General features: G+C 47.4%; 1 protein-coding gene and 1 long non-coding RNA gene across 10 annotated transcripts in view; both read left to right on the forward strand.

Annotated features, from left to right (window-relative positions):
- The first annotated feature begins 2,836 nt into the window (after positions 1-2,836).
- Positions 2,837-13,612, forward strand: LOC125166144 (uncharacterized). Of its 4 annotated transcripts, XR_007152367.1 has the most exons (6): positions 2,837-3,454; positions 4,631-4,746; positions 7,401-7,462; positions 9,362-9,417; positions 11,307-11,769; positions 13,207-13,612. It is a non-coding gene; the product is annotated as an uncharacterized LOC125166144 (long non-coding RNA). The 4 variants fall into 4 exon arrangements; XR_007152366.1 differs by lacking the exon at positions 9,362-9,417; XR_007152368.1 differs by lacking the exon at positions 9,362-9,417 and having other exon boundaries at positions 7,401-7,444.
- Positions 13,613-19,061: 5,449 nt separating this feature from the next.
- The window catches only part of LOC125166132 (DLA class I histocompatibility antigen, A9/A9 alpha chain-like), a 47,881-nt gene continuing 39,031 nt past the window's right edge, over positions 19,062-27,911 (forward strand). For 3 of the 6 annotated variants that reach the window (XR_007152358.1, XM_047859861.1, XM_047859862.1), the window contains exons 1-7: positions 19,062-19,222; positions 19,504-19,773; positions 19,976-20,251; positions 20,846-21,121; positions 21,239-21,346; positions 21,779-21,811; positions 21,956-22,003. Coding sequence is in view for 4 of the 6 variants with exons in the window: in XM_047859861.1 (XP_047715817.1) it covers positions 19,150-19,222; positions 19,504-19,773; positions 19,976-20,251; positions 20,846-21,121; positions 21,239-21,346; positions 21,779-21,811; positions 21,956-22,003 (1,084 nt within the window). In the remaining 2 variants the exon portion in view is untranslated. Of the gene's footprint in view, positions 19,223-19,503; positions 19,774-19,975; positions 20,252-20,845; positions 21,122-21,238; positions 21,347-21,778; positions 21,812-21,955; positions 22,004-22,133; positions 22,512-22,680; positions 27,902-27,911 lie in introns of those variants that run through there. The other 3 variants (XR_007152357.1, XM_047859860.1, XM_047859863.1) reach the window with 3 other exon arrangements.

Consider the following 27,911-nt stretch of genomic DNA (forward strand, 5'->3'; position numbering starts at 1 on the left):
CGAGGCTGCAGAAAGATCAGTGTGCATACTGCAAGGAGATAGGGCATTGGGCCCGAGATTGTCCGAAAAGGGCCGGCGGGAAGGGAAGCAAGACTGATCGAGTAAAAGTCCTAGAGCTGGATGAACTAAGTGATTAGGGGAGTCGGGGTTTGGACCCTCTCCCCGAACCCAGGGTAACTCTTAAAGTGGAGGGGACCCCTGTTGACTTCCTTGTTGACACCGGAGCACAACATTCGGTCCTCTGCACCCCACAAGGAAAACTAGCCAGCAAGAAGTCCTGGGTACAATGGGCAACTGGTATGAGCCAGTATTCATGGACTACCCGAAGAACAGTAGATTTGGGAACGGGCCGGGTATCCCACTCCTTTATGGTAATACCAGAATGCCCCTACTCACTGTGAGGACGGGACTTACTGATCAAGATTGGAGCTCAGATAACTTTCAGACAAGGGAGGCCTCAGGTCACCGATGGCAAGGGCCACCCCATCCAGGTCCTGACCATGAAACTGGAGGATGAATACCGCCTCCACCAGGAGGTGCTCCTGTGAGAGAATAATATAGACAGATGGCTACAAAAATTCCCCTCGGTTTGGGCAGAGATGGTGGTGGTGGGGGGGGATAGGACTAGCCGCTCACAGGACCCTGGTCCTGGTAGAGCTCAAGCCAGGAGAAAGTCCGGTAAGGATCAAACAATACCCCATGTCTCAAGAGGCCCAGAAGGGGATCCAGCCACACATCCGGAGACTACGAAGCCTAGGGGTACTAGTTCCTTGCCAGTCTCCCTGGAACACTCCCCTACTGCTGATCAAAAAGCCTCACACAAATGACTACCGACTGGTACAAGACCTCCGGGAAGTAAATAAGAGGGTCACGGACATACACCCAAGTGTTCCCAACCCATATACTCTCTTGAGCTCCTTGGCGCCCTCTAGGGTCTGGTATACTGTACTAGATTTAAAGGACGCATTCTTCAGTCTGCCACTGGCACCCCAGAGCCAACCATAATTTGCTTTCGAGTGGCATGATCTGGAGGAGGGCTACAGTGGGCAACTCACCTGGACACGGCTACCTCAGGGATTCAAAAATTCACCCACCATCTTCGACGAGGCACTACACGAGGACCTGGGTGAGTACAGAAGGGAGCACCCTGGCCTCACCCTCCTACAGTATGTAGATGACATCCTGATTGCTGCCGACACGGCCAAAGACTGTGAGCTAGGGTCCCAGGACCTGCTGGCTACCCTGGGGGCCTTAGGGTACTGGGCATCCATGAAGAAGGCTCAGATATGCAGGGAGAGGATAAGTTACCTGGGATATATCCTGGACGGTGGACAGCGGCGGTTATCAGATGCCAGAAAAGAAACTGTCCTAAAGATCCCTACTCCCACCTCCCGAAGAGAAGTAAGGGAATTCCTAGGATCAGCCGGCTACTGCCGCCTCTGGGTTCCAGGTTTTGCTGAGATCGCCCGGCCCCTATATGAAGCTACCAAAGAGGGGAAAACATTTAAATGGGCTGAAAAAGAAGAAACTGCCTTTAATCAGTTAAAAAAGGCCCTCCTAAGTGCCCCAGCCCTGGACCTACCAGACATTACGAAGCCTTTCCACCTCTTTGTAGATGAACATAAGGGAATAGCAAAAGGGGTTCTAACTCAAGCCTTAGGCCCCTGGAACAGCCCGGTGGCTTACCTGTCCAAGGAACTAGACCCAGTGGCTGCTGGCTGGCCACCATGCCTAAGAATTATTGCGGCGACGCACTCCTAGTCAAGGACGCAGACAAACTGACCCTAGGACAGGAGATCTGGATCACGACCCCACACAACGTTGAAGGGGTCCTGAAACAGCCTCCTGATAGATGGATGAGCAACCCACGTATGAGCTTCCTACTCAACCCTCCACAGGTACAGCTCCACCATAGTGCAGCCCTCAATTCTGCAACCCTGCTGCCCGACCCTGACCTAGGTGCTCCACTACATGACTGTGTGGGAATCCTGGAACATGTACATGGATTCCGGATGGACCTGACCAACTGGCCCCTCCCCCATGCCGAGGCTACTTGGTTCACTGATGGCAGCAGCTTTGTGCGAGACAGACAGAGGTATGCGGGTGCAGCGGTGGTCACCGAAACAGACACCATATGGGCGGAGGCTCTACCCTCCGGAATGTCAGCCCAGGGAGCAGAGCTCGTCGCCCTTACCCAGGCGCTAATGTTGGGAGCTAGACAAACGGCTTAACAACTACCGGACTTGGGAGACCCAGTTTTACCAGACCAGCCAAAATACTCCCAGGAGGAGTTACAGCGGATCAAAAAACTCCCCATGGCCCAGGAGATAAAGGGATGGTGGTATACACCTAACAAGGAGCTCGTGCTGCCAGACCGGCTCAGAGTCTCAATATTAGAGCACATGCATCGGTCTACTCACATGGGGGCCTGAAAATTAAAAGACTTAATCCGACATGCCAGAATCAAGATTCACCAACAGGACACCAAAATAGAGCAAGTTGTATCTGCCTGCAAGACCTGCCAACTCACCAACGAGAGAGCCACATCAAATAAAAAAGGAACCAGGCTCAGAGGCACCAGACCAGGAGCCCAATGGGAAGTCGACTTCACTGAAGTCAAACCAGGAAAGTATGGTTATAAATATCTTTTAGTATTTACAGACACCTTCTCTGGCTGGGTGGAGGCATACCCAACCAAGCATGAAACAGCTCAGACGGTGGCTAAGGAGCTACTAGAACACATCTTACCCAGGTATGGTTTTCTTGCCATGATAGGATCAGACAATGGACCAGCTTTTATCTCGCAGGTAATGCAGGCAGTAGCCAAGGCGGTGGGGGCAAACTGGAAATTACATTTTGCTTATAGGCCCCAGAGCTCAGGACAGGTAGAAAGAATGAATAGAACCCTAAAAGAGACCCTTACCAAATTAACCATGGAGACTGGCGGGGACTGGGTGACTCTTCTACCGTATGCCCTTTACTGGGTTAGGAACACTCCTTACACTCTGGGTTTTACTCCCTACGAGATCATGTTTGGCAGGCCCCCCCCCCCTATTATTCCCAACCTTCTTGCTAAGTTTAAAGATCAAGAACTTTTTCTTTCCTTGAGAGGGCTCCAGAGGGCGCACGAGGACATTTGGCCGCGCCTCCGTGCCATCTACAAGGCTGGCCTGACCCCGACACCTCATCAGTACAGGTCAGGAGACTGGGTCTACGTCAAGAGGCACCACTGAGAGACCCTCGAGCCACACTGGAAGGGACCCTACATCGTGGTGCTGACAACCCCCACCGCTCTCAAAGTAGACGGCATCGCAACCTGGGTCCATCACACCCACGTTCGGCCAGCGGACCCCTCCTCAATCCAGAAGGACTTCATCATGCGATGGGCCGTCAGTGGGGACCAACACAACCCCCTCAAGCTCAAGCTACAGCGCATTTGACCCTCCTAATATTGGTAACTCTGTTAACTCTACTTGTCATTGTTCATGCTGCTGGGAGTCCCCATGCCCCCCAAAACATCACCTGGAAGATCATAGACACCAGCTCAGGGACAATACTTAATCAGACCTCAGAGCCACCCCAGGGACACTTGGTTCCCAGAACTTTGCGTAAACCTCCAAACTCTGTTCCCCTTGTCACCATAAATGCAGCCTGTCCCATGATTGTGTCTGCAAGCTACACGACAAGGGGGGAATGAAAGGGCGGGCCTATGCCAGCCGACTCCATCTTGTTCTATGTCCTTCACCTTGACCACACCTCCTCCCCTTGAGTAACCTCCCACTCACCCTTTCATACTTCCGGATCAAAACACGCCCTCCCGGTGACCTGCATAACAGGACTCTGGCCCTTCCCCAGCCAATTGACTGAGGCCACAGCCATTACCTCACCAACTGCCCCTAGACCCCAATAAAACCTTTGTGCTTTTGAAACTCGCTCTCTCTCCCCCGTATCTCACTGCTTCGTCAGTCCAGGTAGGGGATTGAGCTCGAGCTAGCTCGAATAAAGGCTCTTTTGCTTTTGCATCGAACTCGGCTCCCTGGTGGTCTTTGGGGATCACGAATTCTGGGCATAACAGTAGCTCTACCAGTAACATAAGGCTGGATAGTAGCAGCCTGGCCTTCGAGCCCTTTACATAGAAAAATTTCAACATTCTGTTGGATATCAGTAGCTTTTCCTACACCTATAAAGACTGTAGATACAGGTCAAAGTGGCCAATTCTTGGGCCAAGACTCAGAAGCAATGATGGTGACATCAGGTCCTGAGTCTACCAGGCCAGTAAACAATTTTCCGTTAATTTGTAAGGTCATCTCAGGCCTTCTGTCCTTTAGAAACGTTTGACAAGATACCTGTTTGCTGATAGGCCCAAACCCTCCCTGCCATTCTATTGGCATGGGATTTAAAGCAATGTAAGGCAACAAGAATTAGTTGAGCAAAGTGATCTCCTGCCATGACACAGGAACAGAAGTACTAACCATTCCTAAAATTTCATCCTTAAAATCAGTATCTATAATTCCTATGTGGGCATGAACTCCCTTGGATGTAAGACTACTTCGTCCAATAAGAAGGCCAACGGACCCTGAAGGAAGAGGGGCATAAATCCCAGTTTTAACCTTATAAATTGCCATGGCAGATTCGAGGACCAGGGAATCTGCGGCTGGGATATCTGATGCAGAGCTCCTTCCTGTGGCCTGGAGGGGGTCACGGACAGAATTGCATGATGAGTCCCTTTGCTCACAGGATAACAAGGTAGAATCTGATTCCCCATATTGTTTACATTTGGGGCCCTGGGGTGGGGGCTTTATCAGGTTTCCCCAGGGAGAGGACAGGGGAGCTCCATTCTATGGAATTTAGATCTACATTGATTTGCAAAGTGATAGCCTTTATTGCATGGGGGTGGGGGGCACATAACCCAGGAGGTTTGGTATTTCCTTCTGTTGGTCAAGGTGGATCACCTGAATTGTTAGAACTGGGCTGTGGACAATCCCTTTTATAATGTCCCAATCTGCCACAGCAAAAACACTTGGACTGTTTGTGAGGTCCAGTGCCTTGAATAGCCCCTGCCAGTAGCCCCATTTATAGACCTCTAGCCGATATCTTGACAGGCCTTTAAATAATCAGTTAAATCACCTCCTTGAGCCTTCACTGGGCATAAAGCTTGTTGCCATTCTTTATTAGATTAGCAAAACCCAGCAGCTGTAAGAGGAGATCCCATAAGCCCTCCCAAGAAACGGTTTTTATAATAACATCCTTTAGCCCATCCATGAAATCTACATCGGGCTCCTTAGGACTCTGTTTAACTTGAACAAAAGAGGTTGTAGCCTGTCCCGGGGTAGCCATTTTCTCTCAGGCACAAAGTCAGCACAACTAACTTGTATCACGGCTTGATCATCATACTGAAGCTGAACCTGTATGCCAAACCATTGTTCGGTCCGTTGAGTTGTTCTTGGGTAATGGGCATAGGAGCATTGGCGGTGGCATCATGCCAGGCCTGTATCTGTGCTTCTTCATCCCACCAAATTCTAAACTGCAAAAATTCAGAAGCACTTAGAACAGTGCGACCTAGGACCCCCCCCCCCCCCAGTCCCACGGAATGAGTCACTCTGAATTTGCTAAGGCAGACACCAATCCCAACGTATAAGGGGAATAACACCATATTGCGTGCAAGCCTGTTTCAAATCCTTAATGACCTTAAAACTTAAAGGTAATGATGATCAAGTCGTTGCCCTCCCTGAGCATATTGCTGACATGGAGGAATTTGGGTAATGTTGACAGGATAAACTGCAGGCATAGTAGCCATTAATTCATTGTCCCCCCCAGGCTTAGCTTGTTGAAGCATCTGCATCATGGGGGAAACAGGAACTGCGATGCTCCCAGCGGAGGTATCAAGAAATGGGTTATTTGAATAAGTGGAACATTTAGTTTCCTCAAAAGGATAGACCGGCTCAGGACTATCCAGGGCAGTGCGGGAGGCAGGGGTCCGGAGGCTTGAGATGTAACTATCTCTGGGCCATTAACCTGGGACCCCCGTAAGTTTCTGTCCCTCTGGTGGTGGGCCTAGGGGCTGGGCTCCCAGTCCTCATTATCCACAAGCACATGATCACTTTCAGCCAGTGAGGGGTTGCAAGAACTAATGCCCCCTTCTTCCCAGGATTCTGACTGCAAGGGCTGCAAAGCCAGGGAAATTAAATTACATAAAGGCGATAAGGAGAGAGGGGTTACTTCTCCTTGTTGATAGGCTCTGCCCACAGCACCTAAAACTAATTCCATAGTTTCTGATTCAGAGCATTTTTGCCAGAGGGCGTAACCAGTAACAATGTTTCTTTACCAAATAAAACAAATCCTCAAACGCTAACAGCTCACTTCTACTCCTGAGCTCTTTAATAAAGTCTGCAAGAGCTAAATATATGAGTCCTAACTACATGAGGTAGAATCCCCCATACTTACCCTGCAGAAATCCTGAAGGGTGAGCTTCTCGGCTCCAAAGTTCCCTTCAGTTCCTGTGGCACTTCTTCAGCAGTGTGGAAACGTCCACCTTCAGGTCCCCGTTCTGGTGCCAGCTGTAGAGAGACAGGGCCTGAAGGTGCCATGAGTCAGCAGGGGGCTGACTCTCCAGGAGCCGAAGCACCGGTCTCCTGGCTCAAGCCTGTTTTGTTTTTGCAAATTGTTTGATAACAGCGAGCACATACAACGTAGTATTTGGCATCTTGACAGGCCGTGCACCTGCAGGGTATTCCATACTGGGTCATGAGTACATCTGGCACCAGACAAAACATTCTTATCCCAGGCCTGATGCCTGTACTATGTCCTTCTGGAGAGAGCGAGCAGTCCAGGCGGCCTTCTGTCCTGGGAATGAAACTGCTCTCAGTTTCTTGCTGTTCTGTCCCGTTCCTTCCAGACATTCTTATGGTGCCTCCTGCTTCTTGTTCTCCAACAGAATAAAAAATGGGTATAAAACTTAGTGTCTTCAACTTGGCAAAGGTAAAAGTAGGTGAGGAGAGTGTCCAACAGAGGGCCGGGAAAATACACTGTCATAAAGGATAATGGGAGTGAACACTGGTATAAAAATTTTCAAGGGTTCTGCAAAATGTCTCCACAATTTAAGTGTGCTGAAACTGTGACATAGACATTCTCTTTTAGGAGTTTATCCTTTTTAAAAAATAATTTATTTATTTATTTATTTCGAGAAAAATGAGAAAGAGTGCACGCAGGCGCAGGGAGAGGGGCAGAGGGAGAGAGAGGAGACAGAATCCCAACCAGTCGGACGCCAGGCTGGGTCTCAGGAACCCGGAGATCATGAGCTGAGCTGAAATCAAGAGGCTCATGCTTACAGCACTAAGCCATAGAGGTAGGAGTGTATCCTAAGGAGATAATCACATATGTTCTCAAATGTATATTTTCAGAGGGACGCTTGGGTGACTGGGTCAAGTGCCGGACTTCAGCTCAGGTCATGATCTCAAGATTTGTGAGTGTGAGCCCCCTTCAGGCTCTGTGCTGATAGCTCAGAGCCTGGAGCCTGCCTTGGATTCTGTGTCTCTCCCTCTTTCTGCCCCTCCCCTTTTCTTGCTTTGCCTCTCAAAAATAAATAAACGTTAAAAAACTTCAACACTAGGGGCGCCTGGGTGGCTCAGTTGGTTAAGCCTCTGACTTCAGCTCAGGTCATAATCTCTCATGGTTTGTGAGTTCAAGCCCCGCATCAGGGCTCTGTGCTGACAGCATGGAGCCTGGAGCCTGCTTCAGATTCTGTGCCCCCCTCTCTCTCTACTGCCCCCTGACTCGTGCTCTGTCTGTGTGTGTGTGTGTCTCTCTCTGTCTCTCTCTCAAAAGTAAATAAACCTTTAAAAATATTTAAAAGAAAAACTTTAACACTATATTTTCAGGGATGCTTCTTGAATTGTGGCTTATAAAAACAAAGAATGGAACTATATCTAAGTGCTACAATCAATATGATAACGATAAGTATAAGTAGTGGAATACATCTCAGGCACTATCTCCATGTGATGTACACAGGGGTCAAAGTTAATCATCAAAGCAAACCCATGAGGCACCCCCTAGGGGATCCCTTTGTACACACAGGGAGAGGGAGACTCAGGGAGGATAAGAAGGTAGTGGAACCAGGGTTCAATCCAGAACGTTTGCACTCAGAGGCTTTGTCGACTTGTCTTTCTTTGGTTCTCTGTCCATCAGCAGGTGGGTATTGTTATGCCCAGAATTCATGATCCCCAAAGACCACCGGGGAGACGAGTCCGATGCAAAAGCAAAAGAGCCTTTATTCGAGCTAGCTCGAGCTCAATCCCCTACCTGGACTGATGCAGCAGTGAGATAAGGGGGAGAGAGAGCGAGTTTCAAAAGCACAAAGGTTTTATTGGGGTCTAGGGGCAGTTGGTGAGGTAATGGCTGTGGCCTCAGCCGATTGGCTGGGGAAGGGTCAGAGTCCTGTTATGCAGGTCGCCCTGGCATGTTTTGATCCGGAAGTATGAAAGGGTGAGTGGGAGGTTACTCAAGGGGTGGAGGCATGGTCTGAGGTTTCTGCGATTTTCCCGGAAAGGGGGCATGTAGGGGACATAGTCACTCAGGTGGAGGACACAGAACAAGATGGAGTCGGCCGGCGTAGGTCTGCCCTTTCACTACTAATCTGTGGGGAAGAGACCTATGAAGTCAATGGGGAGCGTATATTAATATTCCTTATGTTTCCCTGCTGCAACCAATATGATGTCCAAAATGAATTATAATCCAGTAAAAGGGCTTGAACAACACGAAAATGGGCATATGAAGCCAAACACTGCTGAAATGCAGCCTTCCTCTATGGAACTGGGATATCCTGTACAGATTCAAATTTAGTGTAAGGGCCACTGTTCCTGAACAACGTTATGCCTTACCATTAAAATGGTTAACAACTGTCCTGGTGTGGGTGGAACAGTGGCCCCTTCCAAAAAAGAAATTAGAGGCTTTAGAGCAATTAGTGCAAGGATGCTGGTCATATAGAAATGTCCACTAGTCCATGGAATTCTCCGGTGGTTGTGATAAAAAAAGATCTGGGAAATGGAGAATGTTAACGGACTTAAGGAAGGTAAACAAGGTTATATAACCTATGGGGCCTTTGCAACCTGAGCTCCCATCCGCTACTATGATTCCTCAGAACTGGTCATTAATTACAGTAGATTTGAAAGATTGTTTTTTCACAATTCTACTATAGCCAGATGAGAGAGAAAAATTTGCTTTTTCTGTACCTTCATACAATCATATGATTTCTGTGCAACGCTATCAATGGAAAGTGCTTCCACAAGGTATGCTTAATAGCCCTACTATGTGTCAGCATTTTGTTAATCCGCCGCTTTCACAATTATGAATTTGGTTTCCACAGGTGTTGATTATCATTACATGGATGATATTCTTTTTGCTGCAGAAATGCCTACACAGGTAGAAGATCTTTATGAAGCTGCTAGATTATTGTTGCCCAAATACAGCCTAATAATAGCAGAGGATAAGGTGCAAACCCAAGAATCCTTCCTTTATCTTGGTGCAAAAATTCACAAAGCAACCATCGTTCCCCAAAAAGTACAAATATGCTAAGATAATTTAAAAACTTTAAATGATTTCCAGAAGTTACTTGAAGATATAAATTGGTTGCGACCTGCTTTGGGAATCCCAACTTCTAGCTTATCTCATCTTTTCGGAACATTAACCCTTGATCCCAAACTTAACAGCCCTCGAGTCCTCACAAAAAAGGCAGAGGCTGAACTACAATTGATTAAAAATCATATTTAGAATTGTCAGCTCACTTGGATTCGACTTAATGTTCCTCTTCAATTACTGATTTTTCCTACTCCATGTTCTCCAACTGTGGTCTTACGGCAGGATGGGGGAATCATCGAATGGCTTTTTTTTTTTTTTTTTTTTTACCAAAAAAGGACACTAAAATTCTTACCATATATCTGAATAAAATTGGGAATATAATTTGCAGAGGCTGAACGCAACTACATGTGCTTTATGGTGGTGATCCTTCCTCTATAATTATTCCCTTATCATATCAACAAAGTGATATGGCTTACCAAACTAATATAAAAAGGCAAATAGCCTTGTCCGATTACGTAGGGAAGTTAGACAGTCACTATCCAAGGGACAAAATTTTGTCATTTCTCAAGGCTACATCATGGGTTTGGTCAAAGAGAATTTGAAACCAGCCTTTAGCAGATGCTGACACATATTTTACAGATGGAAATGGTCATGGTAGAGCTTCTATACATGGTCCTATTTCTAAGGTCTGACAGACACCCTATACATCTACCCAAAAGGCTGAATTAGCAGCCGTTATAGAATTGTTGCATCTTGTACCTGCCTCCCTCAATGTTTTGACAGGTTCACAATATGTGTGGCTCACAGTCCTAAATATTGAAACCGTACATATTGTTCCATGAAATGAATTACATCGTCTGTTTTTGCATTTACAAGAATTAATACAGCATAGGCAACACCCTTTATATATCATTCATATTCGCAGTCATTCTAACCTTCCTGGCCCGTTAGCGTTAGGAAATTCCATTGCTGATGATTTATTACAAGGCACCTTACAGATGACATAACAGGAGCATATGCTTCACCATAGTAATGCCCGAGGACTTGCCCATAGACACTGTAACACACGCTTAGTCCAAAGACACTGTTAGTGCCCGTTGTTCTTGCGAGCCCCTCACTGTGGCTCCATACACCTCTGGAGTGAATCCTCGTGGACGACAGGCAAATGAACTTTGTCAATCTGATGTTACCCATGTTCCAGCTTTTGGTAAGCTCTCTTACGTGTGTGTTACTGTGGATACCTTCTCTAGATAGATCTGGGCCACGGAATGTACCAGAGAAAAGGTTATGCACGTTATTGCTCATTTTCTTGAAACCTTTGCAATTCTAGGTATCCCACAATGCATTAAAACTGATAATGGCCCTGCATATGTATCTCATAAGGTTCTTTGCAGCCCAACAAATTACTCCTCTTACTGGCATTCCCTATAGCCCTCAAGGTCAAGGGATCATAGAATGCACTCATCAGGTACTTAAAAATATATTAATTAAACCAAAAGGGGAAAAAGAAGAAGGACTTAGACCAACACCATGGGACAAATTACATTGTACCTTATATACTTTAAACTTCTTGGACACACAAGGACCCCATACATGTCCTGTTGCTGAGGTACACTGGCACAAGCAAAATGCCATCCCTGTTTATCACCTGGTATACTGGAAGGATGAGAAGGGACACTGGGAAAAGGGAGAGGTTGTTGTGTGGGGCAAACGGTATGCTTATGTCTTCACAGATCAAGGTTACCAGTGGTTACCCAGTCATGGCTTAAAACCCAAGCATGAGCCGATCCAAGCGACCTCAGTTCACCATGACTCCACTAGTCAAAGAGTTTCACAGAATGTCCATCCAGAAACTGATAATTGTGCCCAATGCACCACACCCTCTTCCGAGGCACACGAGGACCAGTAACCTCCTACTTGGGGACACGTTAACAGGTTGACACATGATGCTGAAAAAATATTGATGCAGACTTGCAGCCCACAAACACCTGCTCACCTTTTCCTTGAAATGCTTGTGTTTATAACTACTACAGTAAGCGCTGATAACTATACTTCCTGGGCTTCTATCCCTCATCCACCTCTAAGTCAGGATATGACTCAATTGGTATGACTCTCCCATGCCGGTGTATACAAATGACACTGAATGGACACCTGGGCCATTTGACTGCAGAGGACTACATAGGCCAAATGAAGAAGGTACTGTTATGGATGATTATACTATAGGGATTGAAGGTCATCCTATATGTTTTGGATACGGGAAACACAGCCTCAAAAGTCAGCCTCAAGCATGGCTATCTATTATTAAAAATGGAACCCGGCACAAACATATGTTCATACTATTCACCCATTCTCTGATTGGCTCCAATCTTACAATTAATGACACTCTTCTGGTGTTTCCGTCTTGTGCTACTTGTACATTGTCAGAATGGGACGAATGGGTGACTTAGGAAGCATGTAGAGGAGACATAGGGCGAGTTCCTTTAAATACTTCCTATGGAAGCATCATTGATTGGAACCCTATGGGCCAGCTCACCTTAAAAATTCATTACAAAATCTACAGTGGTGTGTTCATAATCATACTATTGTCACCACTCCTAATGGCTCAATTGTTTGGTACAGTGGGGGATTTTCTGCGCCCAGTCCTCATTTAAACCAGGACCCTTACAAAAGCATATATGGAAATTAACTGCTGCCCCCCACCCTTTCCATACCTGGAAGGGCACATAGTATAAAAACGGCTCCAGCAACATTTCTACTTTATCTTTCACGGTCAACAGTACCTGGTACATACGGGCTTGTGTCCGTTTGCCATGCATACTATTAAAAGGACAGAGATTTGGGATTGATTCTGATGCCCTTATAATCTGTGTTAACTGCTCTTTATACATATATATGTTGTCTTAACAATTCTATACCCTTTACTCTGTCACCCGAAAGCTTGTGTTTATTTAGAGCACAACCTGGCCTGTGGCTGCTGGTTCAGGTGTCTTGACCATGGCAACATTGTTCAGAAATGTATCTGATGGACCACACTCTAGGGGAGTTCCTCATCGATCCCGATCCCGACCGGTTTGCTGGAATGCTTGTTGCAGCTCTCATAGGCATTATTGCTGTGACTGTGGCCGCAGCTACTGCGGCTGTCTCGTTGCACCAATCTGTGCAGACAGTACAATTTTTACAACAATGGCATGAGAAATCGCACCAACATTGGAAGACACAGCAGGATATTGACAGTAGACAGTCCAGTGAGATTGCAGGCCTACAACAGGCTGTGTGATGCTGCCGGGAGGTCAATTACTGAGCCTACAAAGACAAATATCATTACAATGTGATTGGAACACTACATCAATATGTGTAACCCCATTACCATTTAATAACACTAAATTTCCATGGAATGATGTTAGAGACACTTGCTCGGACAATCTAACATGTCTATGGACATTCAACATCTGCAAGCCCAGATATATGAGACTTTCAAAAGAAATCTGGACATGTTATCTGGATCTAAGATCTTAGAAAGTATATCAGAGGGATGAGGAATATTAAACTCTATAGAGCATGTTAAGATTTTTAGCTTCTCTACTGCTATTCTGTTTATATTAATATGCGGTGTATTTATCATTGCATGTACAGTCTGGTGCCAGAGACGAGGAGGCTGTCAATGTATCAACCAACAGTTCGGGATATGCAATGTCCTCCTACAGTCCATCGTATACAGACAGAAAGGGGGAGATGCTGGAGAACAGGCTTCAAGCACCATAAGAATGTCCTGAAGGAAAGGGACAGAGCAGCAAGAAACTGAAAGAAGTTTCATTCCCAGGACAGAAAGCCACTGGGAGTTATGGTTCTCTCCAGAAGGACATCATCCGGGTGCCACCCTGGGGATAAGAATGTTTTATCTGGTGCCAGATGTACTCATGACCCAGTATGGAAAGCACTGCAGGTACATTACCTGTCAAGAGGCCAAATACTATGTTGTATGTGCTTGCTGTTGTCAACAATTTGCAAAAATAAAAGTGGCTTGAGCCAGGGGACTGAGGCTTTGGCTCCTGGAGAGTCTTAGTTCCCTGCTTTGCAATCCTCTCATCACCACACCTCTAGGACCTGTCTCTCTACATATTCCACACTCTCATTTTCTTTGTGTTTATTTATTACCATAATAGGTGTGTGAAATTTCGTGTCTTCCTTTCCAAAGGGTTCTCTAATATTTCTAATTCTCTTTTTTTTCTTATTATTTGAGTGTAGTTTACGCCCACTGTTCCATTCCTTTCAGGTTTACAACATAGTGACTCGTCATATAATCCAATAATTGCACTCTTGGGTGTTTACCCCCCAAAAGTGAAAACACCAATTTTTTTATTTTTAAGGTTTATTTATTTTTATTGAGATACAGAGAGAGAGTACACAAACAGGGGAAGGGCAGAGAGAGAGGGAAAGGGAGGGAGAGACAGAGAATCCCAAGCCAACTCACTGCTGTTAGCCCAGAGCCTGATGCGGGGTCAACTTAAACTGTGAGTGTACATGTCCACACGATGAAGCATTGTATAGACATTTAGATGCTATTTCCACATCAGAAATGATTTTTGGTTCACTTAGTTTTGAAACATTTAGAAATAGGAGTCCAAGGAAGTGTTTCTACTTTTCAGTTTTCCCTGTATCACCATCACGGGGCTGGAGGACCAGGTGCACAGGGACACAGACACCTCAGCAATGGCACTGGCCCTGAGCTCTCCTCTCCTGCAATCCTGCCTCACCCCTGAGCCTGACCCCTGTGGACTCCAGGGCTGCTCAGAACCTTGTTCCTCTCCCCACTGATGCCCAGGATTCTGCTCAGACATGTGTACCAGACTTACAGTCCAGACCCCACTCAGGCTTCTCAGTCAGAATCCACCTGAGAGCAGAGCAGTGGGGGATGTCCCCTTACCTTCCACCCCACATGGGGCCATAGGACTAAGGAAAGAACCCCAGCTGCCTTTCTCCTCCTCAGCCAGGCCCTCCCTAGGTCTCCTTGAGCTCCAGCACCTGGACAGGGTTGTGGACACAAGGGGGTGCCATCATCCCACATGATGTTCAGCGTTTGAGGTTCTTGTAAAAGTCCCACTGATACAACCTGTGTCCACCCATAGACAAATGGGTAAGGAAGATGTGTGGTATATACACACATATACAAACACACATGGTAGAATATTATGCAGCCACAAAAAGGATGAGATATTGCCACTTGTGACAACATGGATGGACAAACAGGGCAGTGTGTCTGCTAAGTGAAAGAAATCAGACTGAGAAAGACAAGTACCACATGATCTCACTCCTATGTGGAACTTACAAAACAAGACAAATGAATAAATAGACAAGCAAACAGCAGAATCAGACCTATAAATACAGAAAACTCACTGATGACTGTCAGAGGGAAGGAGGTTGGGAGGATGGGCACAGTGGGTGAGGGGAGTGGGAGACACAGGCTGCAGTTATGGAAGGAACAGGTCATAGGAATAAAAGGCACAGCACAGGGAATATCATGAGTGATACTGTAACATCACTGTCTGGTGACAGGTGGCAGCTACACTCTGGTGAGAACAGCATGGTGTAGACAGAGGTGAAGGTCCCCTGGGTGGCAGTGGGTTCGCCGCTCATAGTCCCAGGGTCATGGGATCCAGCCCTGCAGGAATCAGCCTGCTTGAGATTCTCTTATTTTATTCCTTCTCTCTCTCTCTCTCTCTCTCTCTCTCTCTCTCTCTCTCTCTCTCCCTCTCTGCCTCTCTTACCTGCTCTGGCTGTGTCTCTGTCAAAAAAAAGAAAATGTATACAGAATTTGAGTCACTGTGTTGTACCCCTGAAACTAACGTAATCATGTCTTTCAGCTATATTCAAAGTTAAAATATTTTTTTAAAGAAATTAATTAGGAAGTATAACTGTAGGGGTGCCTTGGTAGGTAAGTTGGTTGGGCATCCAACTCTTGATTTCAGCTCAGGTCATGTATGATCTCCTGGTTCCTGGGTGTGAGACCTGCATCAGGCTCTGTGAAATGGTGCGTCCTCTCCCATGGCTGCAACTGCAGAGAAAACATGCACAGTTACAATAAGGCATGGGAAGGCTAAGTGAGACTGGCAGAAGCACAAACCCCTATACATGCAGGTGTTCGTGTGGTGTGTGGGGACAGAGGAGAGACTGAGGTGCAAAAAAAAATTAATTGAATGAGAGAGGAAGGGGACCGGACATAGAAATGAAGAAAACATCCCAACATGGCATCAAGGTCGCGGGACATAAACTTGTCAGGCACCCATTAGGCATCAGGCACCATTCTCTGGACTACATGGTTCAAGACAAAGTCTCTAAGAAACAAGGAGACTCTGAAGAGTTGGAGGAACCAGTTTCATGGGATCAATACTCACTGGAGGAGACAATGTGCATCTCATCAGGCCGCTCACTGCTACTGCCCTCAGTGTGACCCTGCACCTCACTGAGGATCTTTTCACTTGACACAAATAAGATGGCCAAGCGCTTGGGGGAACTGGCCTGCTCAGGCCTCCTGGAAGGAGACAGAGGGTAGCACTTGCAGACCCCAAAGTAGGAAGACACCCAAAAGGAGGGACGAGGGTGTAATGTATGAAGACATAGGAAATCAGGGGCTGGGAGAGGACACTGGGAGGTCTGTGTGGGTGTGCAGCTTACAGGTAGGTGTTGGAATCGCCAGGCCAGTGGTAGTTGATGGCAGAGTTCACCTGCTTAATGTCCATGCCTTGGCCACATAGGTTGCTGGCCACAAGAATTCGTTATTGAAGACCTTTACTACTGTGACCAAGAAAGCCTTTGTCAGAAAGACAATCATAAAAATGTTCACAGTCCTTTATCTCATGGGTCTCATTTCTTCCCAAGACACAAGTCATCTTTCTATCTCTCACTTCCCTCTCCTCCCAGGGGTCCCACAATGGATGGTAATGGCTGGGAAGTTCTGCTCCACCAGGAGCTGGGCCAATGCCATGCTACGCTGAGCAGACTTCACAAAGATCTCGCCTGTGTGTAGAGAGTAGGGGGATGTGGGCCCATGGGTGTGTGTGGAGGGGAGAGGGACAATGTGCCAGAGTGGGAGATTTTAGGAAGTACACCTTCCACTTGAATCCCACTAAGTCCCTCTTATTCCCTGCTACATGATTCCTTTATTCCTCTAAGGATAATTACTCTTCCATTCCCTCCTTTGCTTCGGATTTTCCTGAGCAAATCGGCCTCTGAGGAGATACAGAGAACAGTAACCAAATCTGGCAGACATGTTAGGAGACAGGAAGGAGGTACTCCATGACAAAGGGATAAGTATTGGAACTAGGGTCTGGAACAACCATGACCAATATTCCTGCTTATGAAATATTAAACCTAAGACCTACCTTAATTCTGGGAGTAGTTTTAGTGTGAAAAAGTTGCACAATCCGTAAGCTGAGAGAAAGCTTCTCCTCAGGGTGTGATACAAGAAGAAATAAACATATTTAAGAACCCTAACAGGGCCAATGTATATGGGAATATTTAAGGATTTAAAAGTCCGTCCATATTTTTTTTAAAGTTTATTTATTTTAAGACAGAGAGAGACAGAGTGACTATGAGCAGCAGGGAGGGGCAGAGACAGAGATAGAGACAGAGAGATCAAGAGAGAGAATCTCAAGCAGGCTCCACGCTGTCAGCACAGAGCCTGACACAGGGCTCCATCTCACAAACCATGAGATCAGGAGTCCGACCCTTAACTGACTGAGCCACCCAGGCTCCCAAAACACTGAGTCTATAATTATTATTGATGGGTTGTACGTATTTTAAAATATGCAACTGAAGACAGAAGATACAGCAGCCCCCACATCGGGAACTGGTCTGACAGTGACAGCTGGGCCTCAGTGTGGTCAGAAGCTGACTGGTGCCACCACTGGGCCATATTATTCTTGTGGGACATGAGCCAGTAATCTCACGGAACATAAACAGCACACAAGGACACTCGGAAACCATGACATTACTTTATCTAATTAGAGACAAAAACAAGGCGCTGTATGACCCACAAAACACCAAACATCTCCCTGTGCTGGTTACTGAGCAATCACTGCTTTTTACCATTTCTTTGTTTATATCAAGTTTTTATTTAAATTCCAGTTAGTTAACATACAGTTTAATATTAGTTTCAAGAGTAGAATTGAGTGATTCATCGCTTACATACAACACCCAGTGCTCATCACAAGTGCCCTCCTTAGAACCCATCACCCATGAAGCCCATCCCATTTAAACTGTGATCCACCTAGAAGCTTGACAGCTTCTCAGTACTGACCACCTTGTCTGTTGGGATTTGTGGTAATATTAAAACAAACGACTTTCTTTAATTTTTTTTTAACATTTATTCATTTTTGAGAGAAGAGAGAGACAGAGTGCAAGCAGGGGTAGGGCAGAGAGACAGGGAGACACAGAATCCTAAGCAGGCTCCAGGCTCCGAGCTGTTAACACGGAGTCCCACGCGGGACTTGAACTCATGGACCGTGAGATCTTGACCTGAGCCCAAGCCAGATGCTTAACCAACTGAGCCAACCAGGTGCCCCAAAACAAATGACTTTTGATAATTCAATTCCACTCTAATCAATGCTGGAACATCTATATTACTTAGTGAAACAACACACAACACGTTACTTAAAAACAATTATGCATTAGGACAAGATCGGTTCCATGTGCAGATGGGCCTATGGAATTAATGTAACAGAGAAAGACACACTCAATGATACTGTTTCAGGTCCCAGTTTGCAAATAACCTCAAATAACTACACATTGTGTAGATTTAATATAGTATCAAAAATGAATATCCATAATTTCTGAAAAGGTTATAACACATACTATTCTCCTATATTTGGTCAAGGACATAAATTTTTTCATATACTTCAAACAAAACAACACAATAGATGCAGAAGCAAATCTGAACATCCAGTGGTCTTCTAACGAGACAGAAGAAAGAGACTTGCAATGAAAGAAAACCACCCTTCTCACTGCCCCTTTTATTTGGAACATTGTCACTTTCCATACAAACAATATTTCTGTTTTCATATGATTGTAAATGAATTAATAAATACTTGAACCGGTTTTATTCCTACTATGGTAAATATGGATCGATATAATCCACAGACACACAATTATCCCTGGGATCCTCACTAATTTTTAACACTGTAGAGATATCCTGAGAACAAAATGCTGGAGAATCAGTGACTCACACAGCTCCTGGTCCACGGCTGAGGGACACAGTGGGACAAAGAGCACTCTGTGCAGTAGGTAAGGCGTCCAGGCCAAGTCCCAGGTCCCCAGGCCCGCCTCTCAGGGACTCTGGCCCCAGGGCGGCGTCGGGGGCGGGGAAGCCCAGTGTTGGGGAGTCCCCATCTGCCCTGGTTTCACTTCTCCCTGTCACAACCTGTGTCAGGTCCTTCTGCCTGGATACTGATGACGCGGCCTCGGTTCACACTCCTATTAGTGTCCAGTTTCCGGAGAAGCCAATCAGCGGCACCGCGGTTCCGGGGTATAAAGTTTCCGCACCGGCCTCCTGAGACTCACATTTGTCCCCAGACCCCGAGGATGCGGTTCGTGATGTCCGGAACTCTGCTCCTGCTGCTGTTGGGGGCCCTGGCCGTGACCCAGACCTGGGCGGGTGAGTGCGGGGTCGGGAGGAAAGGGACTCTGAGGGGCAGGAGCGAAGAGACCGCCCGGCGGGGAAGCGGAACCTCCGGGGAAGCCGACTGTCCACCGCCGGGACCCAGACCTCCACCCGGGCCTCGCCCCGGGCTGCCCTCCCCCGACCCTCCCGGACTCCGCCCTGCTCTCCCCAACTCGGGTCCCCCTCCCCCTGCCCTCCTGGCCGCCTCCCCCTGGGACCCGGGCCCCGCGCGGGGAGGAGGGTCGGGCGGGGTCTCAGCCCCTCCGCGCCCGCAGGCTCCCACTCCCTGAGGTATTTCTACACCGCGGTGTCCCGGCCCGGCCTCGGGGAGCCCCGCTTCATCGCCGTGGGCTACGTGGACGACACGCAGTTCGTGCGGTTCGACAGCGACGCCCCGAATCCCAGGGAAGAGCCGCGGGCGCCGTGGGTGGAGCAGGAGGGGTCCGAGTATTGGGACCGGAACACCCGGATTTACTTGGACACCGCACAGATTTCCCGAGTGGACCTGAACACGATGCTCCGCTACTACAACCAGAGCGGTTCCGGTGAGCGACGCGGGCCGGGTCCAGGTCACGACCCCCACCCCACAGACGGGCCGGGGTCGCCCGGAGTCTCCGGGTCAGAGCGCTGCCCCGACGCCTCGTGACCCCCGTCCCACGACCCTGGAAGAGCCCGAGGGAGGTTTTAGGCGGGTTTACTTTCGGTTTCACCTTAATCACTGCTGCTCTGGGGGCGGGGCGGGGACAGGGTCGCACAACATCCAGTGGATGTATGGCTGTGACGTGGGCCCAGACCGGCGCTTCCTCCGCGGGTACAGTCAGGACTCCTACGACGGCAAGGATTACATCTCCCTGAACGAGGACCTGCGCTCCTGGACCGCAGCGGACACCGCGGCGCAGATCACCCGCCGCAAGTGGGAGGAGGCCAGTGTGGCGGAGCAGGAGAGGAACTACCTGGAGGGCACGTGCGTGGAGTGGCTCGCCAAATACCTGGACATGGGGAAGGAGACGCTGCTGCGCGCAGGTACCGGGACCGCGGGGCCTCCTCGATCTCCCCTCCACTGGGGCTGGCTTCTCACGAGGAAGGGAAAATGGACTCAGTGTCACGAGTCCCGGGTGGGAAGAGGGAGATCCGCCTCGGAGTTCATCTGCCTACTAGAGGCTGACTCACCTTGAGGGTGCTTTTCTCTAAAAGAGAGACAGGAATCCAGTCTCTCCCTGGGGTGCAGGTTGAGACATCCCTGAAATAACCCATCAGCAGTTCCCTCTGACCCTGGAAGCCACCTTGTGAACCCTGACCTTCCCTCTCAAGGCCTTGATCTCCCTGAGAACATCTTTGGAGATCTGACTCCGGGTTTTCTGAGTCACTCACCCTCCACCACACTCAGGACCACAGCGTGTTCCCCCCTTGGACCTGCAGCCTCCTACCTGGGTTCTCTCCCTGATTCCAGAACTTAACAAGGATCAGGACATCCCAAAGGCTAGACTGCTCTCTGGGTTTTGTGCTTCTTCCATCCAGACCAGTGGTCCTGTCCACCTCAGGATGGTCAGGTGGATGCAGTTTCAGTGGCCCATAAAGCTAAACCACAGTGTGGTTTCTCTGCTTCTTCTTCCTCAGAATCTCCCAACACACGCGTGACCCGCCACCCCATCTCTGACCGTGAGGTGACCCTGAGGTGCTGGGCCCTGGGCTTCTACCCTGCGGAGATCACCCTGACCTGGCAGCGTGATGGGCAGGACCACACCCAGGACACAGAGTTTGTGGAGACCAGGCCTGCGGGAGATGGGACCTTCCAGAAGTGGGCAGCTGTGGTGGTGCCTTCTGGAGAGGAGCAGAGATACACGTGCCATGTGCAGCACGAGGGACTGCCCAAGCCCATCACCCTGAGATGGGGTAAGGAGGGTTTGGGGTCGAGCCCCGTGTCAGGGAAAGCAGGGCCCTTCTGGAGAATTTCACAAAGTCAAGACTGAAGCCAGAGGTCTGGGCCCCTCACCTTCCTTCCCTTTCCAGAGCCATCCTCTCTGCCCTCCATCCCCATCCTGGGCATCATTGCTGGTGTGGTTGTCCTTGTGGTCATTGTGGTGGTTGGAGCTGTGATCTGGAGGAAGAAGTTCTCAGGTAGGAACAGAGTGGGGGGATCTGAGTTCACTTGTCCTGCTGGGGGGCTTCCTAGGTAACACATTTTTCTGCCTGGTTCCTGGGAAGTTCCATCCACACACATGTAGCTGCCCACTCTGGAGCTGTTACTAACAATCACTCTGTAGCAAAGCACTTGTGAAAATGAAGGACAGATTTTCACTTGGTATTTCTGGTGATGGGCACCTGATTCCCACCAGTGACAGGACAGAGAGGAAGGTCCCTGCTCAGGACAGACCTCCAGAAAGTCAGGTGGTCCTGTGACCCCACACCTGTTTCTTCATGTGTCCCAATCCTGTCCTGGGTGTTCAGTCAGAACTCTGGAAATGTCATTGTGGACCAGGACTAGGAGGTTGCTCTAGGATCACATGGCCCACCTGTCCCAGGTCTCTAACATGCTATTTTCTTCCACAGGAGGAAAGGGACCAAGCTATTCTCACGCTGCACGTAAGTATGGAGGGGGTGATCCCTGAAACCCTGGGATAGTGTAGACAGGACCCCATGGGGAGCTCACCCCGCCCCCCTGCCCATAGCTGCTCCTTTAGTCTCATTTCCCGTGGCTCTGATCTCATCTTGTTTTTTCTACCCCAGGCGATGACAGTACTCAGGGCTCTGATTCGTCTGTAATGGCTCCTAAAGGTAAGACTCTGGAGGGTGAAGTGGGGAGGAGTGGTGGCAGTAGGGACACTTCGAGCATGCAGGGGGGCTGTTCAGTGTGTGGCACTTGTGTGACTGACCTAAATGTGTTCATCATGACTTTTTGTCACAGTGTGAGACCCACTGCTTGTGGTGGACTGAGCGATGCAGGATCTGTTCACACTCCCACTTGGTGACATCGAGGTCCCCTGACTTTCTTCAGATGGTGTCAGATGTGTCTGTGTTCCTATTAGCATATTGTGAGGACACAGGAGAGTGGCCCCCATGCCCACCATGACCCTTCCCATACTGATTTGTGTTCTGTCTCCATTCCTGTCTTTACTTCATGTTGGGCTGAGTACTGACGCCTTACTTCCCCTACTGAAAATGAGAATCCAGATATGAATTTGTGTTTTGTAATTCTGGGTATGTGGGGATGATGAGGTAATAAAAGAGAACATTTATAAAATTGCAAGAGAAAATAAATGAAAGCCCTGAGAACCTCCCAGAACCCGCATATTTCCTGTGCCGTGTCTGTTGCAGGTGGGGACAGGAGAGGGCTGGAGGAGCCGAGCGTGGATGGGGCCTGGGTCCAGTCGGTGCTCAGTGCATCCTTGGTGTGTCGTGCTCCCTCCTCAACTGGGTCATGTCTGTGCTCCTTGTCCTTGTCCCTTCTGCAGAACCTTGTCTCACCAGGACCATGACTACAGGGACATGGACGTCATCTGTCACCAGGACCTTGTGGAGCAACAGCTTCCTGTGACTGGGTCAGCCCAGGCTCCATCCTGGGTCGTGACCTCAGCCCCATCTTTGGGTGTTTTTCCCCCATTGTTCCTATGGAGCATCAGGCCTGTTCTTGCTCTTGTGTCCAAGTTCCTGTCTCATTCTCCCTGGGTGACCCCAGTGGCTGCAGCACCAGGAGTTCTTTGGACTCTCGTTCTCACAGGCCTTGGTGGCCCCTGCACACAGAAGTCTCTGGGGTTTGGAGAGGTGAATTTTCAGATTGATCCATCTCCTCCGTCTCGAGCTGTCTTCTGGATTATTCTTTAGATTCTGGAGGTTGAGAGGAAACTGGGAGTTTCTCATCCTTCTTCAACTTAATTTACTTTCTACCTCCCTGTCTCTCTGCCCCCTCTCCGTGCCCTTAGTGATGCTGGTTCTTGCTCCCATCCAAGTTCATGGATGTATAAAGAAGGGTCTAATGTAGATTTCTATTTGATTGGAGAAAGGGCCCCATGGAGCCTACATACAGTGATTCTGAAGATAGGACTGTAACTGTATGCTGTGCTGTGCAGGGGAAATGCTGTGGGAGGGGGGGAGCTGAGCAGAGAGAGGAAGGGGGGAGCAGCCCTGAGGGAAAGTAGAAGCGGCACTGATGGTGAGGTGGAGGTACTTTATGCGGGAGCTGCCAGGGACCGACTGTGCCTGAGGCTCATCCAGAAGACATAGGTCCTCTCCGCTGACCAATCGTTCCACTGATAATCTCGTGTGCCACGTGCAGGACCTGCTATTTTTTTCATCTAGGACACCTCAGTAATTAAGAAGAGGCAAACATGCTGGTCTTGTGGAGAATATGTCCTAGGGACAGACTCCACTTGACCCTGGAACAATGTGGGGACTGAGGGCAATCACCCCATTGAGCAGTCAGAAATCCAAGTATAACTATTGACTCCACTAATAATGGACGGTTCATAAGAAGCCTTACTGAAAAGAGGAATAGTCATTTAACACATATTTTGTACGTTACATGTATATGTAACATGTATTCTTACAATAAAATAGGCTGGAGAAAATAGTAAGAACACATAAGAGAAAGTGCATTGACAGCACTTTTGTAAAAAAGTCCACATATCGGTGGATGTCCCCAGTTCAAACCAGTGTAATTCAGAGTCAACTGTATATTGTTATAAATGTGGTAAATAAGGGAAGTGTTTAAATTGGAAATTGGTAGGTGCTTTGAGGAAGTTGACCCAGAGAGTTACCTGTGGGGGGACAGGGAAGGTGGCTACTTTACTACGGTGGTAAGTGTGAGCCTCACTGGGAAGCTGACCTCTGAGAGATGTGTGGGACACAAGGAGTTGTTGAAGAGCACGTCTCAGAGAGTTCTTTCCAGGCAGGGGAACCTCCAGGCACACGCACTAGGGCAGGAACGTGTCCTTGTTCAAGGAAGGGTGAGAGGCCACTGTGGCTGGAGCAGAGAGCATGTGAAATGCGGTCAGATGTCTAGACTTTAGGATTAGAAGGCTTTTGAGTTTTCTCTGAGTGACATGTGGAGTCACTAGATGGTTTAGATCAGATGGTTCACGTCGTACTACTTGTCTTAGCAGCATGTTTGCTGCTGTGCAGAATCAGGAGGTGAAGGGCGGGAGACCAGTAAGGAGACTGTAGGAAGCCAGTGCAGTTTCCAGGAGGGGGGAATGTTGAATTTATTTTGGGGTTTGAGGAGAGAAAATAACAGGAAGTGACTGTACTCTTGTTATTTTGAGTGTGTGTGTGTGTGTGTGTGTGTGTGTGTGTGTTCTGGATACATTTAAAGATGAACTTTGCATCATGTCCTAATGTATTACTTCTGGGTTGTGAGAAGGAGGAATCGAGGACAGCATCCAATACTTCAGACTGCAAGAAGAAAGGGGGGGTGTCTTCCAATGAGACAGGGAAGATTTTGGAAGTAGGACATTCGGGGAAGTTGCATCACAAGCACCCAATTTAGGAATGTCGAATCTGAGATTATTAGAAAAGCAAGCAAAGATCCAGCTGGATATAGAGTGCAGGGTGGGAAAATATCTAGGTTGGAGGAATAGATATGGAGGTGACACCAAATAAATGATGTTTAGAGCCTTCAGCATAGATGAGGTCACCAAGGGATGATGGCCATAGAAGAGAAAGGAACAGGACCAAACCCTGGACCCCTCAGTGCTAAGCAAGCTGATCAGAGCACACGCACATACTGAACAGTTCTGGTTCTGCACTTGGAAGGCACACACTCCAGGGACACCCAGCCTTCAGTGTCCACTGGAATTTCCTGGACTTAGGAAGAGCTAGACAACCTGGAGTAGAGCATGAGATTCTGGGTTTATAACAAGTTTGGTGCTGCTTCTGGTCTTCAGATCACACACTGAGCAGCAAGCACATAAAGCAGGATCCCACGTGGCTGTGCCTCAGCCTCTTCTGTGGGGCTTATTAAGTAGTGATTCCTGGGTCCACGCCCAACACTCTAACAGGGTATGTGGAGAGAGGCCTGAGTGTTTTGTAATGAACCCAAAAGCAATCCTGGGGTTCCACCAGATAGAGTTGCAGTGAAGTCACTGATGAGAGCCCTCATTGTGGGAAGGGGTCTTACATCCACATTTAAATGTTGTTGTTTTTTCTAGGAAGAAAAATGCAAGACCTGCTGGGAGATACATATTTTCTCTCCCAGGGGGCAGAGCCGGGTGGCAGATTTAGAATGTGGTTATCAGCTCAACATAAAATCTCTGAAATAACAAGAGCGTAGATCTTAAATGTTTTCCCCACACAAAAGGAAATGGTAACTATGTGACACGGTGCAGGTCTTAGCTATGGTTGTAAGCATTTTGCAGCATAGAAACGTATCAAATCAAGAGATTGTAGCCTTAAACTGACACAATGGTGTATACCAGTTATATCTCAGCAAAACTGGTGAAAAAAAGTCTGAAATCATGCTCTCTAACGCTACTCCCTACATCGACTTCTGCCTCTTTGTGTTACATGTGCACAGTTACAGAGACTGGGATGAGAGAAAGAGAATGTGGGGCCTTGTTCTATTTCAAGGAAAGTCACAAACCAGGCTTGAGTCTACACAGACAGGAACAGAACCCACAATGGACCCGAGGGGGAGGCTCACATATAGCCAGGGCCCTGCTGCTGGGTAAAGGTGCCACCCTCACAACAGAGTCCCCTGACATAGGACGCTGGATCCGGAGGCTGAGACTGCTGTTGCTGCTGCCCCTTGCAACTAACTGCATGACACCACTGTCACTCAAACACCTGTGCCAAATGCCATGTAGTGCGGTCTCAGCCTATCTGTCCCATGTCCTGAGAGAGAGTCTGGCAGGTGGTCACGTGACTGTGAAATTTTATGCCACATCCAATGGAAAACATCCAAAGGCTGTTTGGCAAAATGGGTTCTCGTCTCCATGGTCTCTGCCCTCCATCAGGATTTTTAAACGTGGAAATCTTTTATGTGGGAAGAGGGTATTAGTTCTGGGCATGGCAACTGGGGACCAGGAATGGAAAAAGAATGACAAATTGCAATATTTGGAACAGTGATTTGAGACTACAACTTGATATGATACATTGTAAGCACTCAGGTCAGATTAGAGGAAGGAGTGACTAAAAAATGGCATCTTTCAACTTTTCCCCTTGATAGTTGTTATGGGGTCCAGCTTTTGTCTACTCCAGTTCTACTCACAAGTAAGTAGAGTAGCACTTTCGGGTGATGAAGTGAATGTTCAAAATGTCTTCTGCAGCCTTTGTCTCTTCCTAGGATTACGTTACCCAGATCTGTAACACTTCAGATGATCCTTATATATACACTGACACTTCATATTTCTTTGTACATGCCTGTATTTCTGGGCAGAGTATCCAAAATTTACCAGGTTTTATGTGACCCTCACAAAAGCCTGCAAAATCATTCCAGGTTAGACATTGTGCTCCTCCACTTCTGGTCCACGAACAGCTAGTAATCAAACTGTTTTTAGCAGATCCAATGACGATATACAGGCTTATTTTTGTCTTGATTGCCAGTCTGAGACAAGATAAGGTCTCACTTTCATTTCTGTCTCTATCTGTTTGTGGGCTGATGCACATTCACAGACCAGCACTGGCTCACACAAGACACAGATCACCACTGGTTTAGGTAGACTTGTATTCTACCACCTCCTCTGGTGCTGGATAAATCTCAGAAATGAAACAATTGTGAATGGGGATCCTCTTCCAGTAACACAGTAGACTAAGTTTTAAAGCTGCCTCTTCTAGAAAAATCTACATTTTACCTGTGTGTCAAAAAATGTACACAAAGAATTGCACAAAGAAAAAGAGAAATTGTAGCATGAAATGTAAAGTACAAACGGGAATAGACTGTGATTGAGCAACTTTAGAGAGAATAGGTAGTAAAAAGAACGTGATAAAACTTCAATATTGCACTCATAGGACACAAAATATAACATGACCATGATATGATGTAAATATATAAACATATGTTATGTGAATGAATATTATGTATGTGACATAAAGAAAAAATGCTAGTAAAGAGAGACAGCAACATTCTATAGTGACAAAAGGGTCAAACTATCAGAAGGATGAAACAATTCTGAATATATTGTCACCTCAGCGCCAAATACATGAAAACAAAACAGACAGAAATTAAGAAACAGGTAATACAACTGTAATAGTCAGAAACAATATATCACTTTCCATAATGGATAGAACATCTATGCAGAGATCAATAAACATAAAGAAGGCTTGAGCCGTACTGTAAACCAATAGCACAAATCTGACATTTATTGAACATTCCAGCCATCAACACAATACACATTCTTTTCAAATGCACGTGGAGATTTGTTGAGGATAAATCATATATATTCTATTATATATGTGTGTGTGTGAGTGTGTGTGTGTGTGTGTGTGTGTGTGTGTGTGTCTGTATACCACCTCTTCTTTATCCATTCATCAGTCGATGGACATTCAAGCTCTCTCCATCGTTTACCTCTTGTTGATAATGCTGCTATAAATATTGGGGGGCATGTACCCCTACAAATACGTATTTTTTACCCTTTGCATAAATACCTGGTAGTGCAATTGCTGGATCATAGAGTATTTCTATTATTAGTTTTCTGAGGAATCTCCACACTATTCTCCAGAGTGGCTACACCAGTTTACATTCCCACCAACA

Source organism: Prionailurus viverrinus, chromosome B2 (genome assembly GCF_022837055.1).
Source record: "Prionailurus viverrinus isolate Anna chromosome B2, UM_Priviv_1.0, whole genome shotgun sequence".
NCBI classification, from domain to species: Eukaryota; Metazoa; Chordata; class Mammalia; order Carnivora; family Felidae; genus Prionailurus; species Prionailurus viverrinus.